General features: G+C 32.6%; 1 protein-coding gene across 1 annotated transcript in view; it reads left to right on the top strand.

Moving 5' to 3' along the window:
* LOC134706191 (integrin alpha-4-like) overlaps window positions 1-19,834 on the top strand; it is an 81,604-nt gene that overhangs the window by 20,316 nt on the left and 41,454 nt on the right. Inside the window, exons 2-4 of the mRNA XM_063564900.1 lie at window positions 11,147-11,283; window positions 12,585-12,673; window positions 18,652-18,864. Of these exons, the coding sequence (XP_063420970.1) occupies window positions 11,147-11,283; window positions 12,585-12,673; window positions 18,652-18,864 (439 nt within the window). The remainder of the gene's footprint in view (window positions 1-11,146; window positions 11,284-12,584; window positions 12,674-18,651; window positions 18,865-19,834) is intronic.

The raw sequence follows: 19,834 nt of genomic DNA, 5'->3' as shown, positions 1-19,834 counted from the left end.
ATAACTGTTTGTTAATTACAAAATGGCATGCTTATTTTATTCTTTTAGTTTGATATTCGTGTGAACATTTCAATGTTCGAAGGAGATCATTTCCGTACATTTTCGCTGAATTTGGTAATTTCGATAACAGCACTTGGGTCGAGATTGTTATGTTTAAAAATCGATTTATATACACAAACTCTAGACGTGTACTTGCTCTATTCAAACAAATCAGCAGAACTTCAGAAAATGACATATTCGTTCCACAGTAAGTCAAAAGTCGAGCCCCCCCTTGTTTCTAAGGTAAAATGCAATACCAATATGAAACAGACTATAGCTTAAAAACTAGATAATCAATATTTCATTTGTCACCAAAAAAAACCGTTTCACATCAAATGTCAAGTAAAATTACTGTTTTTGACACTTTTTGAGCACTATTATAAAGAAATGTCGATGCTGTATAGATTGAAATAAACAATTAATTTCCCCATAGGCGACAATTGTAGCCTTTTTCGAGATACAGACTTTAGAAAGTTGATTTTTTTAACGAAACCTTGCTAGAATCAAAGAAAAGTTATTAGGACAGTATTTTATGGTCTAAAAAATATAGGGTCGCGTTGCTTTTCTTAGCGTATTTTGTACTTATCTCCCATGCCTATCAATTTTGCCCTTAAAAATACGGGTCTTGTCCTAGCGTTGAAAAGTCATCTCAGTGCCTTTAGGGCTACGGAATAATTTTTATTTTGCCTTTTCTATAAAGCAGAGTGCACGAAGTCTCTAAAAATAAAAAATAACGGGAGCACATATCGACCAATCAGGATTCGCCATACTCTTAATTCTGAATACCATGTTATGCTCATAAAATGGCTGCGCCCATAAAATCTAATGGTGTATTGTAACCTATACGGTATTTAATTCTTTCTTGTATCGTGCAATTCATAGTGCGTTAGATGCACAAATATATATGCCACAAATAAATCATCTTCAAACCGTTCTGGCTTTAATCTCTGAATTTTCAGAATTTTTTATCGGAGGTGACCCCAGTCGAAAAATGTGAAGAAAAAAAATCAGTTTTTTTGAGTAAATGCGGTTCTGTTAAAAAGGGACTGAAGATTATGCCCACTTTCTCCAATGATTCTTTATATATCATCAAGTACTGATTATATTGATAACAAAACCAATCCAATATATAACTACTACGGTGAATTTTGAACAACAGTTTTAAATGAAACCGTTTTCGTAAAAAAGTACATTTTTGAAACAGACTATAGCATTTCAAAATATGGAATATGTGTTAAAATTTGTGTTTTGACATCGATAACTGTTTGTTAATTACAAAATGGCATGCTTATTTTATTCTTTTAGTTTGATATTCGTGTGAACATTTCAATGTTCGAAGGAGATCATTTCCGTACATTTTCGCTGAATTTGGTAATTTCGATAACAGCACTTGGGTCGAGATTGTTATGTTTAAAAATCGATTTATATACACAAACTCTAGACGTGTACTTGCTCTATTCAAACAAATCAGCAGAACTTCAGAAAATGACATATTCGTTCCACAGTAAGTCAAAAGTCGAGCCCCCCCTTGTTTCTAAGGTAAAATGCAATACCAATATGAAACAGACTATAGCTTAAAAACTAGATAATCAATATTTCATTTGTCACCAAAAAAAACCGTTTCACATCAAATGTCAAGTAAAATTACTGTTTTTGACACTTTTTGAGCACTATTATAAAGAAATGTCGATGCTGTATAGATTGAAATAAACAATTAATTTCCCCATAGGCGACAATTGTAGCCTTTTTCGAGATACAGACTTTAGAAAGTTGATTTTTTTAACGAAACCTTGCTAGAATCAAAGAAAAGTTATTAGGACAGTATTTTATGGTCTAAAAAATATAGGGTCGCGTTGCTTTTCTTAGCGTATTTTGTACTTATCTCCCATGCCTATCAATTTTGCCCTTAAAAATACGGGTCTTGTCCTAGCGTTGAAAAGTCATCTCAGTGCCTTTAGGGCTACGGAATAATTTTTATTTTGCCTTTTCTATAAAGCAGAGTGCACGAAGTCTCTAAAAATAAAAAATAACGGGAGCACATATCGACCAATCAGGATTCGCCATACTCTTAATTCTGAATACCATGTTATGCTCATAAAATGGCTGCGCCCATAAAATCTAATGGTGTATTGTAACCTATACGGTATTTAATTCTTTCTTGTATCGTGCAATTCATAGTGCGTTAGATGCACAAATATATATGCCACAAATAAATCATCTTCAAACCGTTCTGGCTTTAATCTCTGAATTTTCAGAATTTTTTATCGGAGGTGACCCCAGTCGAAAAATGTGAAGAAAAAAAATCAGTTTTTTTGAGTAAATGCGGTTCTGTTAAAAAGGGACTGAAGATTATGCCCACTTTCTCCAATGATTCTTTATATATCATCAAGTACTGATTATATTGATAACAAAACCAATCCAATATATAACTACTACGGTGAATTTTGAACAACAGTTTTAAATGAAACCGTTTTCGTAAAAAAGTACATTTTTGAAACAGACTATAGCATTTCAAAATATGGAATATGTGTTAAAATTTGTGTTTTGACATCGATAACTGTTTGTTAATTACAAAATGGCATGCTTATTTTATTCTTTTAGTTTGATATTCGTGTGAACATTTCAATGTTCGAAGGAGATCATTTCCGTACATTTTCGCTGAATTTGGTAATTTCGATAACAGCACTTGGGTCGAGATTGTTATGTTTAAAAATCGATTTATATACACAAACTCTAGACGTGTACTTGCTCTATTCAAACAAATCAGCAGAACTTCAGAAAATGACATATTCGTTCCACAGTAAGTCAAAAGTCGAGCCCCCCCTTGTTTCTAAGGTAAAATGCAATACCAATATGAAACAGACTATAGCTTAAAAACTAGATAATCAATATTTCATTTGTCACCAAAAAAAACCGTTTCACATCAAATGTCAAGTAAAATTACTGTTTTTGACACTTTTTGAGCACTATTATAAAGAAATGTCGATGCTGTATAGATTGAAATAAACAATTAATTTCCCCATAGGCGACAATTGTAGCCTTTTTCGAGATACAGACTTTAGAAAGTTGATTTTTTTAACGAAACCTTGCTAGAATCAAAGAAAAGTTATTAGGACAGTATTTTATGGTCTAAAAAATATAGGGTCGCGTTGCTTTTCTTAGCGTATTTTGTACTTATCTCCCATGCCTATCAATTTTGCCCTTAAAAATACGGGTCTTGTCCTAGCGTTGAAAAGTCATCTCAGTGCCTTTAGGGCTACGGAATAATTTTTATTTTGCCTTTTCTATAAAGCAGAGTGCACGAAGTCTCTAAAAATAAAAAATAACGGGAGCACATATCGACCAATCAGGATTCGCCATACTCTTAATTCTGAATACCATGTTATGCTCATAAAATGGCTGCGCCCATAAAATCTAATGGTGTATTGTAACCTACAAGGTCCGAGATAACCATGATACTTTGTCGGCTGAATCTGTATCTTGCCCTTAACTCCTCATCACTAAACTCTAAAGAAAAGCCATCCCTATTGCGAAAATGTCGTGGTCTTCTTTGTGGTGGAACATTGAACAATGCTAGGCCAGACATGTTTAACGCAGTCGTTAGCATTTAATCATGGGTAAATAAGTGATTAAAGTTAGCGAGGTTTTAACACCAAAATTAACGATAATATTTTTGAACAACACTTAACATTATCGTTAAATTTTAACGACACGTTAACGACACTTTAACGACATCGTTAGCCTAACGACACTTTTGAACAACTGGGCCCTGATATAAATCTGTTTCCCTTTAAAATATCGAGAGCTTGTTAATTCAAAACATCTATCTTTATATATCATCATTTAAGATAAGATAAGATAAGAAATTTTATTTTAAGTCGGGTTACATTAAATACAAACATAAGCTCTGTAGAGCTTTTTACCGATTTTAGTGTCGGTTTAGGTGTAATACCACCATTGATTTTTCCCTATTAGCCTTTGTTAAATTGGCACTTTAAAAAAAATTGTACAGTATTTACCTTTATTTCAACCAAAGAAATACTCTGCATGAATAAAGTTAAATCCTTTCCAGTGCTACAGTGAAAATTTCACACTACATTTCATTGCATATAAGAAAGTAACCTGCACCGGAAGTAAACAACCAAATTTTTACCAGGTTATTTACTGGTTACCTGCTTTGGTAACTATGTAACCTTAACTTTCCAAAATATTTTATAAGACCATCAAATAAAAAAAGAATGATGCTTTCAGACACCCAACATACATGTTTATGACTCAGAAAAATTTAAATGCATTGAAATGCAGGGTTAATTTTCAGGGGTATGTCAAAGAACGTCTCGTCCTTTTTCTAAAAAAGTTCATCGGAAGGTACCAAGACCTTGTTGATAAATATTCCGTATCAACTTCTCAAATAATACACGATGGTCTTGATGTATAGATTCTGCGTACTGATGTTGTGTATCATCTTAACAACATGTTTTATTGTTCTTTTATTTGTTTTTGTTCTATTATTAAGATTACTTTTACTGTTGAATGGTTTTATGTGATATCCGTTTGACGTGGCTCGGTACTTATACATCTCGTCAATGTGTTTGTATTGGCTTTCATTTTTTGGTGATTTGTTTTGTATATGTGACTCTTTGTATTTCTTTTGTGCTTATAACGTGACTCTGTACTTTAAAAGATCCCGTCAGTATGATATTTGTCTATAATATGTCATTATGATATATTTCTATTATGAATTACTATATACGTTGAACCACAAACGTCAAAATCAATCAATGGCGTAGTGGAATTGACAACTTTTGGATTCTCATAAATTCTATGTATTACTTTTGAACTAGTTTAAATCTCGGTCTATTTCTGTAATTTATTCTTACATACTTTTGATTTTTTAACTCTGTATGCGTACATTGCCTATGAAAAAATTTTAAAATTGTTTGTATGCACATTGAACAACAAATTTATGTGACGTATTTAATTTTTCTAACGTCAGACACTCAAATCAATCCATGTGTTCTTAGACAGTTGATGTTATTGTGTCCTGTTAAATTGTTCCCTTTTAAAAGTTTTGGATTCTCATATATTATATGTATAATTTTTGAACTAGTTTGAATCTCGGTCTATTTCTGTAATTTATTCTTACATACTTTTGATTTTTTAACCCTGTATGCGTACATTGCCTATGTAAATTTTAAAATTGTTTGTATGCACATTGAACGACAAATTTATGTGACGTATATAATTTTTCTGACGTCGGACACTCAAGTAGATCCATGTGTTCGTGGATAGGTTTTTGTGTCCTGTTAAATTGTTCCTTTTAAAATTTTTGGATTCTCATAAATTCTATGTATAACTTTTGGACTAGTTTGATTTCTGTAATTTATTCTTACATACTTTTGATTTTTTAACCCTGTCTGCGCTCATTGCCTATGTAAAATTTAAAATTGTTTATAATCCAGGTACTTTTGATAACTATTGTATTCACATTGAACGACAAATTTATGTGACGTATATAATTTTTCTGACGTCAGACACTCAAATCAATCCATGTGTTCGTAGATAGTAGATGTTGTTGTGTCCTGTTAAATTGTTATACGATGATGACTGATGTTCCCATATTTTGACTATTTTATTGATTGTGACTGTTTATTTAACGCATCATGTAAATGTAACGGAATTTGATGAGACTGTTATTAAAGTGAGAGGGTTAGCGCTATAGAACCAGGTTTAATCCACCATTTTCTACATTTGAAAATGCCTGTACCAAGTCAGGAATATGACAGTTCTTGTCCATTCGTTTTTGATGCGTTTTGTTTTTTGATTTTGCCATGTGATTATGGACTTTCCAAATTGATTTTCCTCTGAGTTCATTATTTTTGTGATTTTACTTTTTTATACAACTGTCAAATTCAAGGGAATATTTTTTTAGACCTACTTTCGTATGCAACCGGATGTGGCGTATCATGATTTGGTGGTATTACACCTTTAGTGTAGGTTTGTTGCTGCACATTAATACATATTCTAAAGTGTCAACAACTAATCTAAGGACATTGCTAGACATACTCCTATGTTGTAAAAATGCGTCAAGCTGTGAATTTAAGCATTATCATCTTTTTGTGTCGTGGTTAGTATCAACAGTCATTATTTCGTATGAGTAATCAAGGATTTGTATAGTAAGATCTAACTATATCCTTGGAGTAATTAAGTTTCAAAATGTTTATTACGCTAGAAGTGCATTTTACTCAGAAAACAATTTTTTGAAGTATTTTTTTTCCCCAAATAATTTCATACAAGACATGTATTATTCGTTTTAGCGTTACAAGGAAATATTTATGGATTAAAATTAAGTTTATGTCGTGAGAATACTTTTTGAAAACAATGGTCACCAATGTAATTTATTTGTCAACACCCAAACTGTATATAGAATGAGTAATGTCAACTATTTCTAAGTCTTAAGGGAGAAGGTTTGGATCCATTAAAACGTGTAATCCCGCTGCAAATGTTTGCACCTGTCCTAAGTCAGGAATCTGATGTACAGTAGTTGTCGTTTGTTTATGTAATATATACGTGTTTCTCGTTTTGTTTATATAGATTAGACCGTTGGTTTTCCCGTTTGAATGGTTTTACACTAGTAATTTTAGGGCCCTTTATAGCTTGTTGTTCGGTGTGAGCCAAGGCTCCGTGTTGAAGGCCATACTTTAACCTATGATGGTTTACTTTTTAAATTGTTACTTGGATGGAGAGTTGTCTCATTGGCACTCACACCACATCTTCCTATATCTATTATTTTAATCTGCTTTTGATATATTTCATTGTTTGGAAACTTTTTGTTTTGTAAGTACCTTTTTCTATATTCATTGGTCAAAACGTTTCTAAGATCATGTTTTATAAAGGTTAATTTTGAAAAGAAGGAGGAGTGGAGAAATAGAGAGAACCATGTGACGCACCGGTTCGTCCCGCTCTCGATCTACGAGCAGCAGCGGGTTATTATATGTCACCATGATAACTGGTTTTTAAATCTGCTTTATGAACTGTGATTGCATATATGTACATGTTGGATGGAAAAATAAAGTACGTTAGCGTTCATGAAACCAGTCTCGTGTATTGAATGACCACAACTTTCCAGTATGGAACCTCTGTCATCTAAAACAGGCCTAATTTGTTTGGATTGTAAAACACTAATATTTATCTCCGATGTTGGAGAATTCTTAAACATGTCAATACACTCATTTAACGTTTCATCCTTTCATCTATAGTGAGTGCTTACAATAAACGCGTATTCTAATGCTGCATCATTTAATGAAGTTTTATTGGTGGACATAAATAAAGGCAACAGTTGTATACCGCTGTTCAAAACTCATAAATCCATGGACAAAAAACAAACACATATTCTATAGCGATTTATATTCAATGTAGGGTTAATGTTGGACATAATCACATATTCTATAGCTATTTATATTCAATGTAGGGTTAATGTTAGACATAAACATATTCTAACGCTTCATCATTTAAAATAGTGTTATAACTGGACAAAAATATTCTAGCATTTCATTCTTTTACCTAGGTTTAAGAGAAATAACTCCAATAAGATTTCATCGAATTATATCAGTTAAACTTGACAAAACATTCTTAAGATAGACGAACAATTTGTTGAAAACAGTTTGTTAAAATCCTTTACGGGTTAGAAATAAAGATAACAAGAAAAAGGGATGTAGTGAGATAACTCCTTTAAGAATAACTGGTCACACAGGGTGAGTTTTGAAACCCTAATTACTGTACAACATCATTAGCCAAAAAATCCTTTCTATATGTTGTAAAACAAAAAAGCATCCCAGACGGCTAAGAAGAAAACAAATAGTCAGAAGAAAAACAAAAGGTCCTTTAGCGAAAAGTGAAAGACCTAATAATTAAACATATATTTAAAAGTTTCATCCTTTTAGCTAGTGTTATTGCTGAACACAGACAAATATTGTAACGTGTTATTATTTAATCGAGGACTATTGCTGGACATGGACACATATTCTATCTTTTCATTCTTTAAACCAGTGGTATAGTTGGACATGAACACATATTTAAGCGTTTTATCATTATAGGGTTACTGCTGGTTATTGCTGGACATAAACGCGTATTTAAAGTGCTCTTTGGTCGAGTTGTTGTCTCTCTTACATATTCCCCATTTCCAATCTCTAGTCTATTCATCATTTAATCTATCCTTATATATATGTATATAAGCACATATTTAAGCTATGATTCATTGCTTTCACAAACACATATTGTAACGTTTAATTATTTAATCTAGGGTAATTGCTGGGCATACACATTTTCTGATAATTAATGAAGTTTAATTGTTGGACAAAAGCACATATTTAAGATAGATTCATTGCTGGACACCAACAATACTGAAACAAGGATTCATTTAAAAAGTAAAAGAAAAAAAAAACATGAACTTTGAGGAAAATTCAAAACGGAAAGTCCCTAATTAAATGGCAAAATCTAAAGTTCATCAAACAAATGGATAATAATTATCATATGTAGGAGTACAGAGACACGTCATATGTATGAAAGAAGCAGAAAAAAGGCATACAGATAAAGCACATTATCAAAATTGAAAGACAAGTATACAAAAATTCAGTTAGGGTAATTGCTTGACATTGACACATATTATAATGTTTAATCATTCAAGTTAAGGTTATTGCTGAAATTAAACCCATATTTGAACATTTGAGTATTTAGTCTAGGGATACTGATATACATACATATTCTAGCGTTTCATCATTTAATCTAGGACAATTGCTGGACATAAACACATATTCTAGCGTTTCATCGTTTAATCTAGGACAATTGCTGGGCATAAACACATATTCTAGCGTTTCATCGTTTAATCTAGGATTATTGCTGGACATAAACACATATTTTAGCGTTTCATCATTTAATCTAGGACAATTGCTGGACATAAACACATATTCTAGCGTTTCATTGTTCAATCTAGGATTATTGCTGGACATAAACACATATTCTAGCGTTTCATCGTTTAATCAAGGATTATTGCTGGACATAAACACATATTCTAGCGTTTCATCGTTTAATCTAGGATTATTGCTGGACATAAACACATATTCTAGCGTTTCATCATTTAATCTAGGATTATTGCTGGACATAAACACATATTCTAGCGTTTCATCGTTTAATCTAGGATTATTGCTGGACATAAACACATATTCTAGCGTTTCATCGTTTAATCTAGGATTATTGCTGGACATAAACACATATTCTAGCGTTTCATCATTTAATCTAGGATTATTGCTGGACATAAACACATATTCTAGCGTTTCATCGTTTAATCTAGGACAATTGCTGGACATAAACACATATTCTAGCGTTTCATCATTTAATCTAGGATTATTGCTGGACATAAACACATATTCTAGCGTTTCATTGTTTAATCTAGGATTATTGCTGGACATAAACACATATTCTAGCGTTTCATCGTTTAATCTAGGACAATTGCTGGACATAAACACATATTCTAGCGTTTCATCATTTAATCTAGGATTATTGCTGGACATAAACACATATTCTAGCGTTTCATCGTTTAATCTAGGACAATTGCTGGACATGAACACATATTCCAGCGTTTCATCATTTAATCTAGGATTATTGCTGGACATAAACACATATTCTAGCGTTTCATTGTTTAATCTAGGATTATTGCTGGACATAAACACATATTCTAGCGTTTCATCGTTTAATCTAGGACAATTGCTGGACATAAACACATATTCTAGCGTTTCATCGTTTAATCTAGGATTATTGCTGGACATAAACACATATTCTAGCGTTTCATCGTTTAATCTAGGACAATTGCTGGACATAAACACATATTCTAGCGTTTCATCATTTAATCCAGGATTATTGCTGGACATAAACACATATTCTAGCGTTTCATCGTTTAATCTAGGACAATTGCTGGACATAAACACATATTCTAGCGTTTCATCGTTTAATCTAGGACAATTGCTGGACATAAACACATATTCTAGCGTTTCATCGTTTAATCTAGGATTATTGCTGGACATAAACACATATTCTTACGTTTAATAATCTAAGGATGTTTGCTACTATGTTTCAGAATAGCAAGCTTTCTTAATACCCTTATACATTGATAGTATATAAGTATGAAGAAAGTAAAAAAAAAAACCCAGAAAAAATGAAGGGTCTATGTGCTTGTTTTTTAAAAATATAAGCAATTGGACATTTAGTTGGAAATTATATTTTCTAGACTTTGCTACATTTAAAAAAAAAAAAAAATGAATAAATGGCAAGTATTTTATAGGATTTTCAAATGGCATTCTAAATGTTGTATAATAAAGTTTAGAAACAAAGGTAAGGGTGAGCTGGGACATTTTTCATGTTTTTTTGAATGAAACTACATGAATAAAACCAGATGATTCTGACTATCTGGTAAGCCTCGAAAAGAAGAGGGGCGAACAATCTTAATTCATTGTTATTGCTTTTTCTGGACATAATCAAATAATCAAGCTAGATTTATTGCTGGACACAAACACATATTGAAAAGTTTAATCATTTGAGCTAGGATTTTTTCTGGACATTAACACATTGTATAATATTTCATTAATACATCTAGTGTTTTTGCTGACACAAAAACATAAATTTAAACGTGAAATAATTAAATCTATGATAATTGCTGGGCATTAACACATATTCTAACGCTTCATCATTAAATGTAGTTTTTTTGGCGGACATAGACACATTTAGACATTTCATCATTAAATATAGAGGAGGGGCGAAATATACTAAAGGGACATTCAAACTTATAGATAGAAAATAAACTGACATCGCCATGGCTAAAAAAGAAAAAGACAAAATCACAGATATAAAGAATCTTTGTTGAACATAAACACATAATTAGACGTTAAATCATTAAAGTTAGGATATTTGCTAGACATGAACACATATTTTCACGCTTCATCAGTAAATGTAGTTTTATTGGTGGACATAAATAAAGATTCAAATGCTTCATCTTTTATTGTAATATTATTGATGGACATTAACATATACTTACTCTCTTTATTATTCAATCTAGGGTTGTTGCTGGAGCTACAAAAGCCAATTTTTCAAACGACAACGACATAATAGAACCAGGCAATATATTCAAGTGTCAAGTTGACTTCAAACAGTCAGTACAGAATAAATGTGAACCTATGAACCTCAGAGTAAATGGTGAGTAGATTAAGTTGAAACCAATACAAAGTAAAATCACAAAAATACTGAACTCTTAGGAAAATTCAAAACGAAAAGACCCTTATCAAACGGCAAATCAAATTATAAAACACTTCTAAAACCAATTACATTTTTTGATCAAAATGTGAAACAGCACAGCACAGCTTAGCACAGCACAGCACAGCACAAAGCAAAAGTGTAAACATTACAAAGCACGAATTTAAACAAGTAACATTATACAATTAAAGCATAAAATATACAAAAAAAGTAAAAACACAAAAATACTGAACTCCGAGGAAAATTCAAAACGAAAAGACCCTTATCAAACGGCAAATGAAATGATAAAACATATCAAAAGCCAATTACATTTTATGATCAAAATGTGAAAAAATCAGCACAGCACTGCATAGCACAAAGCAGAATTGTAAAGATTACTTATAACATTATACAAATAAACTGTGGGCAAAAACAGTCTACAAAGCACTAATTTAAACAAGTGACATTGTACAATTAAAGCATAAAATATATAAAAAAAGTAATATTACAAAAATACTGAACCCCGAGGAAACTTTTTTAAAAGGAAAGTCCCTAATCCAATGACAAATCAAAAGCTCAAACCCATCAAACGAACGGTATGTCAACTGTCATATTCCTGACTTTATACATGCATTTTCCCATGTAAGAATGGTGGATTGAACCTGGTCTTATATCTAGCTTAACCTTTCACTTACATGACAGTTGTATTAAATTCAATTATAATGACAATGATAATTGCACGAAACAAACAGTCACAATAGTTACAAGTTAAAACCAATTACACGAGTAAAAACTATTACATTATACCAAAAAAAAAACAACGTCGGTGTATAAAATCTACAAAGCACGAGTTAAACAAAAATCGTTACTAGTGTACAAATAAACCGTGGACAAATTAAATCGACAAAGCACGAGTGTAAACCAATAACATTATTCAAATAAATCATATATGCTTAAAATCTAGAATTCGCAAAGGTAAAGCGTTAAAAACATACTTACAAATGGTAAGTAGAACTTGTTTCATCCAAAAATATTTCGAAAAAAACGGTGGGTTAACACAAACCATGTAGTACGTATGTGAACTGATGAACATAGGAAAGAATTGGGTAGCACAATCGTAAACAAGCATTCCGTGTAGTAATGGTAAGGCAAAACGCAGTATCCTTGGTTGTACGTTATAACTCAAATGCTGGTATAGTATTAAAGAGTGTACAATAATTGTACTTATATTCATTTCCCTTAACACATATAGTATTTGTTTATAGATAATAACAAATGGCCTGACCTACCTGGATATGAAGAAGATAATGAGTTACTTGGAGCTTCCATGTCATTTATAGATGATACTATTGTTGTAAGTAGCTAATGTATGACTTTCTTTGAGATATTGTTTTGTATAACGCCGCCGCTTATTTCAAGTGTTATTTTGAAATACACATAGTTAAGCATAAGCACGTAGGTTTATGATTCTCTGTAGAAAGAATTGCTATTCACCTTTCACACTAGTATTTACTGCAAAAAGAATAAAGTTCAACTAAATACTAAAATATCAAAAATCAATACAAATCAATATATAATCAAACCTGACCACATGCGCACCTTCAATATATGCACACACAGCCACCAAGGTGAAAACCGAGCATTTAAACTTTTGGAGTTATCTGAAATAACTATATACACACGACAATTGAATGGACGGACGAAAAGACGACGGAATGATGAAATTACCGACAGACAGGGGTTAAACAATATATTTCAGTTGCAGTAACATTCAAACGAAAATGAACCGTTAAAGGGTCACCATTGAATGCATCGACAGGTCAAGTATCTCCTGATAAGTAAGTATCATATACTTTAAACAAATCAATTCAGTCGAAATGTCACATTTGGGATTGAACAGATAAATTTAAACTACAGTTCAACTGACTATTCTGGTATATAAGACCAATGAAACATGTCAATAGTGAGTTCAGAAATAAAGGCAACAGTAGTATACCGCTGTTAAAAACTCATAAATCCATGGACAAAAAACAAAATCGGGATAACAAACTATAACCAAGGGAAACGCATTAAATATAAGAGGATAACAACGACACAACACTGAAATGTAACACACACAGAAACGGACCAAGCATCAGACAAAATGCCAAGATAATTACAAATATAACATCAAAACCAAATACATGAATTTGAGATAGACAAGTACCGTGACACGTCTAACGCAATGTGAATTTACACTAAAAAATAAGTGAAAACAAACGACGCAACGTTAAAATGTAACACACATAGAAAAGAGCAATAATATAACAATGGTCATATTCCTGACTTGGTACAGAACATTTTTAAAGGAAACAATGGTGGGTTGAACCTGGTTTTGTGGCATGCCAAACCTCGCACTTTAATGGCAATGTTAAATATAACATAGACACAGACGTATTATATCAGTGAACAAAAAAAGTTGATATAAGAAAATGTGTTTGTGACCGTTAAACTTATGTTGTGTCAACCCCATACGTAAAAGCAGGTATTGAAACATTATTAATTAAGGCGCAAAAAAATCCTTCTTACCTGTATAAAAATATGTAAGGCAGTCAGACTGCATCGTCAATGAAATAACCATTTAAAGAGTTATCTAATCTTCTGCTTTAAAAATGTTTTATGTATTATAATAGTTATTTATGCAGACAGCATTGAAAACGGTCAAAGTAACATTTAGCGAACATTATACCTGCTGCATTACCCAATTTGTTTCATAATTAATCAATTTAAAAGCCTGCTACCTGAAAACAAAATCGTTGTACGTTTACTCCGATCCCTGACTTAAAAGCGGTTATTCATTTACTCATCTTTTTAAACTGGTTGTGGACGTAAAATGAACAATATTTGCGATTTTCATTTATCTAAAACTTTTAATAAAAAAAAGAATGTTATCAATTGTCATCGTACGCAATGAATTTAAAAAAAAGAAGATGTGATAAGATTGCAAATAAAACAACTCTCCACAGAGATCAAAATGACAAAGCATAAGAAAAGTACACTAATCATGATAATGGATTAAGTACTGTAGACAGCTCTCTTACAAACAAAACTGGAAAAATATAAGGGCATAAACTACAGGCACGGGGACACATTCTACTGAATCTACACAGTACGAGTAACAAACCCTGCCGGATATATAAAAATAGAAGATATGGTATGATTGCAAATGAGACAACTCTCCTCAAGAGACAACATGACACAGCAATTACAGTATAAGAAATAGAACTTTATATACACAGTGAATAGTACTTTGTCTTTATGTTCTCAGAAAAAGTACTTTGGCTACATATTCTAAGCTTATAGTTCTTTGGCAACATATACCCCGTAAGGAATACTTTGTCTACATATACTCAGAAAAGAGTACTTTTGCTACATATACTCAGAAAAGAGTACTTTTGCTACATATTCTAAGTTTATAATGATGTGGCTACATATACCCAACATGGAATATAAAATTGAGAAAGGAAATGGTGAATGTGTCAAAGCGACAACCACCCGACCATAGAACAAACAACAGCCGAAGGCAACCAATGGGTCTTCAATGTAGCGAGAATTCCCGCACCCGTATACATATACTCAGAAAAGAGTACTTTGGCTACTTATTCTAAGCTTATAATCATGTGGCTACATATACCCAACAAGGAATAATTTGGCTACATATACTCAGAAAAGAGTACTTTGGCTACATATTCTAAGCTAATAGTGCTTTAGCAACATATACCCAGTAAGGAATACTTTGGCTACATATTTTTTCAGTGCACCCTCTCAATAACATTGTTTCAAAATAATTTTGAAGGTAATGTCTGTGTTAACATGACTCATCTATCAGTTTCGTCATTAACATTAAGTAACCTCCATGAATGACCGTCATTAACATTAAGTAACCTCCATGAATGACCGTCATTAACATTAAGTAACCTCCATGAATGACCGTCATTAACATTAAGTAACCTCCATGAATGACCGTCATTAACATTAAGTAACCTCCATGAATGACCATCATTAACATTAAGTAACCTCCATGAATGACCGTCATTAACATTAAGTAACCTCAAAGAATGACCGTCATTAACATTAAGTAACCTCCATGAATGACCGTCATTAACATTAAGTAACCTCCATGAATGACCGTCATTAACATTAAGTAACCTCCACGAATGACCGTCATTAACATTAAGTAACCTCCACGAATGACCGTCATTAACATTAAGTAACCTCCACGAATGACCGTCATTAACATTAAGTAACCTCCATGAATGACCGTCATTAACATTAAGTAACCTCCACGAATGACCGTCATTAACATTAAGTAACCTCCACGAATGACCGTCATTAACATTAAGTAACCTCCATGAATGACCGTCATTAACATTAAGTAACCTCCACGAATGACCGTCATTAACATTTAGTAACCTCCACAAATGACCGTCATTAACATTAAGTAACCTCCACGAATGACCGTCATTAACATTAAGTAACCTCCACGAATGACCGTCATTAACATTAAGTAACCTCCACGAATGACCGTCATTAACATTAAGTAACCTCCACGAATGACCGTCATTAACATTAAGTAACCTCCACGAATGACCGTCATTAACATTAAGTAACCTCCATGAATGACCGTCATTAACATTAAGTAACCTCCATGAATGACCGTCATTAACATTAAGTAACCTCCACGAATGACCGTCATTAACATTAAGTAACCTCCATGAATGACCGTCATTAACATTAAGTAACCTCCACGAATGACCGTCATTAACATTAAGTAACCTCCACGAATGACCGTCATTAACATTAAGTAACCTCCATGAATGACCGTCATTAACATTAAGTAACCTCCACGAATGACCGTCATTAACATTAAGTAACCTCCACGAATGACCGTCATTAACATTAAGTAACCTCCACGAATGTAACCTCCACGAATGACCGTCATTAACATTAAGTAACCTCCACGATTTACCGTCATTAACATTAAGTAACCTCCACGAATGACCGTCATTAACATTAAGTAACCTCCACGAATGACCGTCATTAACATTAAGTAACCTCCACGAATGACCGTCATTAACATTAAGTAACCTCCACGAATGACCGTCATTAACATTAAGTAACCTCCATAAATGACCGTCATTAACATTAAGTAACCTCCACGAATGACCGTCATTAACATTAAGTAACCTCCATAAATGACCGTCATTAACATTAAGTAACCTCCACGAATGACCGTCATTAACATTAAGTAACCTCCACGAATGACCGTCATTAACATTAAGTAACCTCCACGAATGACCGTCATTAACATTAAGTAACCTCCACGAATGACCGTCATTAACATTTAGTAACCTCCACGAATGACCGTCATTAACATTAAGTAACCTCCATGAATGACCGTCATTAACATTAAGTAACCTCCACGAATGACCGTCATTAACATTAAGTAACCTCCATAAATGACCGTCATTAACATTAAGTAACCTCCACGAATGACCGTCATTAACATTAAGTAACCTCCATGAATGACCGTCATTAACATTAAGTAACCTCCACGAATGACCGTCATTAACATTAAGTAACCTCCATGAATGACCGTCATTAACATTAAGTAACCTCCATGAATGACCGTCATTAACATTAAGTAACCTCCATGAATGACCGTCATTAACATTTAGTAACCTCCACGAATGACCGTCATTAACATTAAGTAACCTCCATGAATGACCGTCATTAACATTAAGTAACCTCCATGAATGACCGTCATTAACATTAAGTAACCTCCATAAATGACCGTCATTAACATTAAGTAACCTCCACGAATGACCGTCATTAACATTAAGTAACCTCCATGAATGACCGTCATTAACATTAAGTAACCTCCACGAATGACCGTCATTAACATTAAGTAACCTCCATGAATGACCGTCATTAACATTAAGTAACCTCCATGAATGACCGTCATTAACATTAAGTAACCTCCATGAATGACCGTTTTTTCCTACCTTCATTAGTTGTTTCTTCTAAGTCCTTTACAGTCTTCTTTAAACGTCTTCTAAGTCCTTTACAGTCTTCTTTAAACGTCTTCTAAGTCCTTTACAGTCTTCTTTAAACGTCTTCTAAGTCCGTCTTCTTTAAACGTCTTCTAAGTCCTTTACAGTCTTCTTTAAACGTCTTCTAAGTCCTTTACAGTCTCCTTTACAGTCTTCTTTAAACGTCTTCTAAGTCCTTTACAGTCTCCTTTACAGTCTTCTTTAAACGTCTTCTAAGTCCTTTACAGTCTTCTTTAAACGTCTTCTAAGTCCTTAACAGTCTTCTTTAAACGTCTTCTAAGTCCTTTACAGTCTTCTTTAAACGTCTTCTAAGTCCTTTACAGTCTACTTTAAACGTCTTCTAAGTCCTTTACAGTCTACTTTAAACGTCTTCTAAGTCCTTTACAGTCTTCTTTAAACGTCTTAATTGGATTATCTACTGGCATAGCTTCTAAGTCCTTTACAGTCTACTTTAAACGTCTTAATTGGATTATCTACTGGCATAGCTTTGAATCCTTTACAGTCTTCTTTAAACGTCTTAATTGGATTATCTAGTTTCTTCTAAGTCCTTTACAGTCTTCTTTAAACGTCTTCTAAGTCCTTTACAGTCTTCTTTAAACGTCTTAATTGGATTATCTAGTTTCTTCTAAGTCCTTTACAGTCTTCTTTAAACGTCTTCTAAGTCCTTTACAGTCTTCTTTAAACGTCTTCTAAGTCCTTTACAGTCTACTTTAAACGTCTTCTAAGTCCTTTACAGTCTACTTTAAACGTCTTCTAAGTCCTTTACAGTCTTCTTTAAACGTCTTAATTGGATTATCTACTGGCATAGCTTTGAATCCTTTACAGTCTTCTTTAAACGTCTTAATTGGATTATCTAGTTTCTTCTAAGTCCTTTACAGTCTTCTTTAAACGTCTTAGTTAGATTATCTACTGGCGTAGCTTTGAAACTGTTGAATATCCTGTAAAAGATCTCCGGTGCTGTATTTTTTTTCATGAGCATTTTCCACTTTTCTTCTTAACTTTTTTAATTTGAAAGGTGTATACAATTATCTTAAATGACGAAACGATTGCTAAACCATAAGAGGAAAAGGTTGAGGTTTCAACTTATCGAATTGCCAATCTTACTACATCTTTTTTTTTTTTGCATTGTAATGGATACAATAATTCTTTAACCAATATTGTTGTATTTTGTAAATAATTCACTTTATAAACGTTTACCAGAATGTGACCATTTCTAATATATGTGGTATTTTTATTACAGACTTGTGCTCCAATGTGGAAGAATATGATTCCTCTGAAGAGTTCAAAACTTGTTCATGCAATTGGAAGATGTTTTAACATTGACAGAAGTCTCAAATCATATACGACAAAACAGTTTAAAAACAAAGTGTTTAAAGCTCAGTACACACCAGAAAACAGTAACGATCTTAGTTTTGAATTAGCACAGATTGGATTTTCAATATCTAACAAAAAGGTAAATATCTAACATTATTTAAGGACTACTAAACTTTACGATTTAAATCAAGTTTTAAAAGGCTGCAACATGTCAAAAGTAAAACAATTAAAACGATAAACACCACGATCTATAGCATACAAAACAATAAACGAAAACAAAAATATGATCTACACGAACAACAACTGAACAAAGCACATACAGATATGACGAATCAAAGAAGTTTGTATTCCAAAACAAATAGATATACAGGAACAAATAACAACTGAAGTACATGATCCTGACTTGCAAAACAAATAGATATACAGGAACAAATAACAACTGAAGTACATAATCCTGACTTGCAAAACAAATAGATATACAGGAACAAATAACAACTGAAGTACATAATCCTGACTTACAAAACAAATAGATATACAGGAACAAATAACAACTGAAGTACATAATCCTGACTTGCAAAACAAATAGATATACAGAAACAAATAACAACTGAAGTACATGATCCTGACTTACAAAACAAATAGATATACAGGAACAAATAACAACTGAAGTACATAATCCTGACTTCCAAAACAAATAGATATACAGGAACAAATAACAACCGAAGTACATGATCCTGACTTGCAAAACAAATAGATATACAGGAACAAATAACAACTGAAGTACATGATCCTGACTTACAAAACAAATAGATATACAGGAACAAATAACAACTGAAGTACATAATCCTGACTTGCAAAACATATAGATATACAGGAACAAATAACAACTGAAGTACATAATCCTGACTTGCAAAACAAATAGATATACAGGAACAAATAACAACTGAAGTACATGATCCTGACTTAAAAAACAAATAGATATACAGGAACAAATAACAACTGAAGTACATAATCCTGACTTGCAAAACAAATAGATATACAGGAACAAATAACAACTGAAGTACATGATCCTGACTTGCAAAAAACCCTCTCCTTACTTGAGACAGTTG

The sequence above is a fragment of the Mytilus trossulus genome, chromosome 2 (assembly GCF_036588685.1).
Source record: "Mytilus trossulus isolate FHL-02 chromosome 2, PNRI_Mtr1.1.1.hap1, whole genome shotgun sequence".
NCBI lineage: Eukaryota > Metazoa > Mollusca > Bivalvia > Mytilida > Mytilidae > Mytilus > Mytilus trossulus.
Note: the sequence above shows the minus strand (reverse complement) of the source record. Positions and strands in the feature narration are given on the sequence as shown.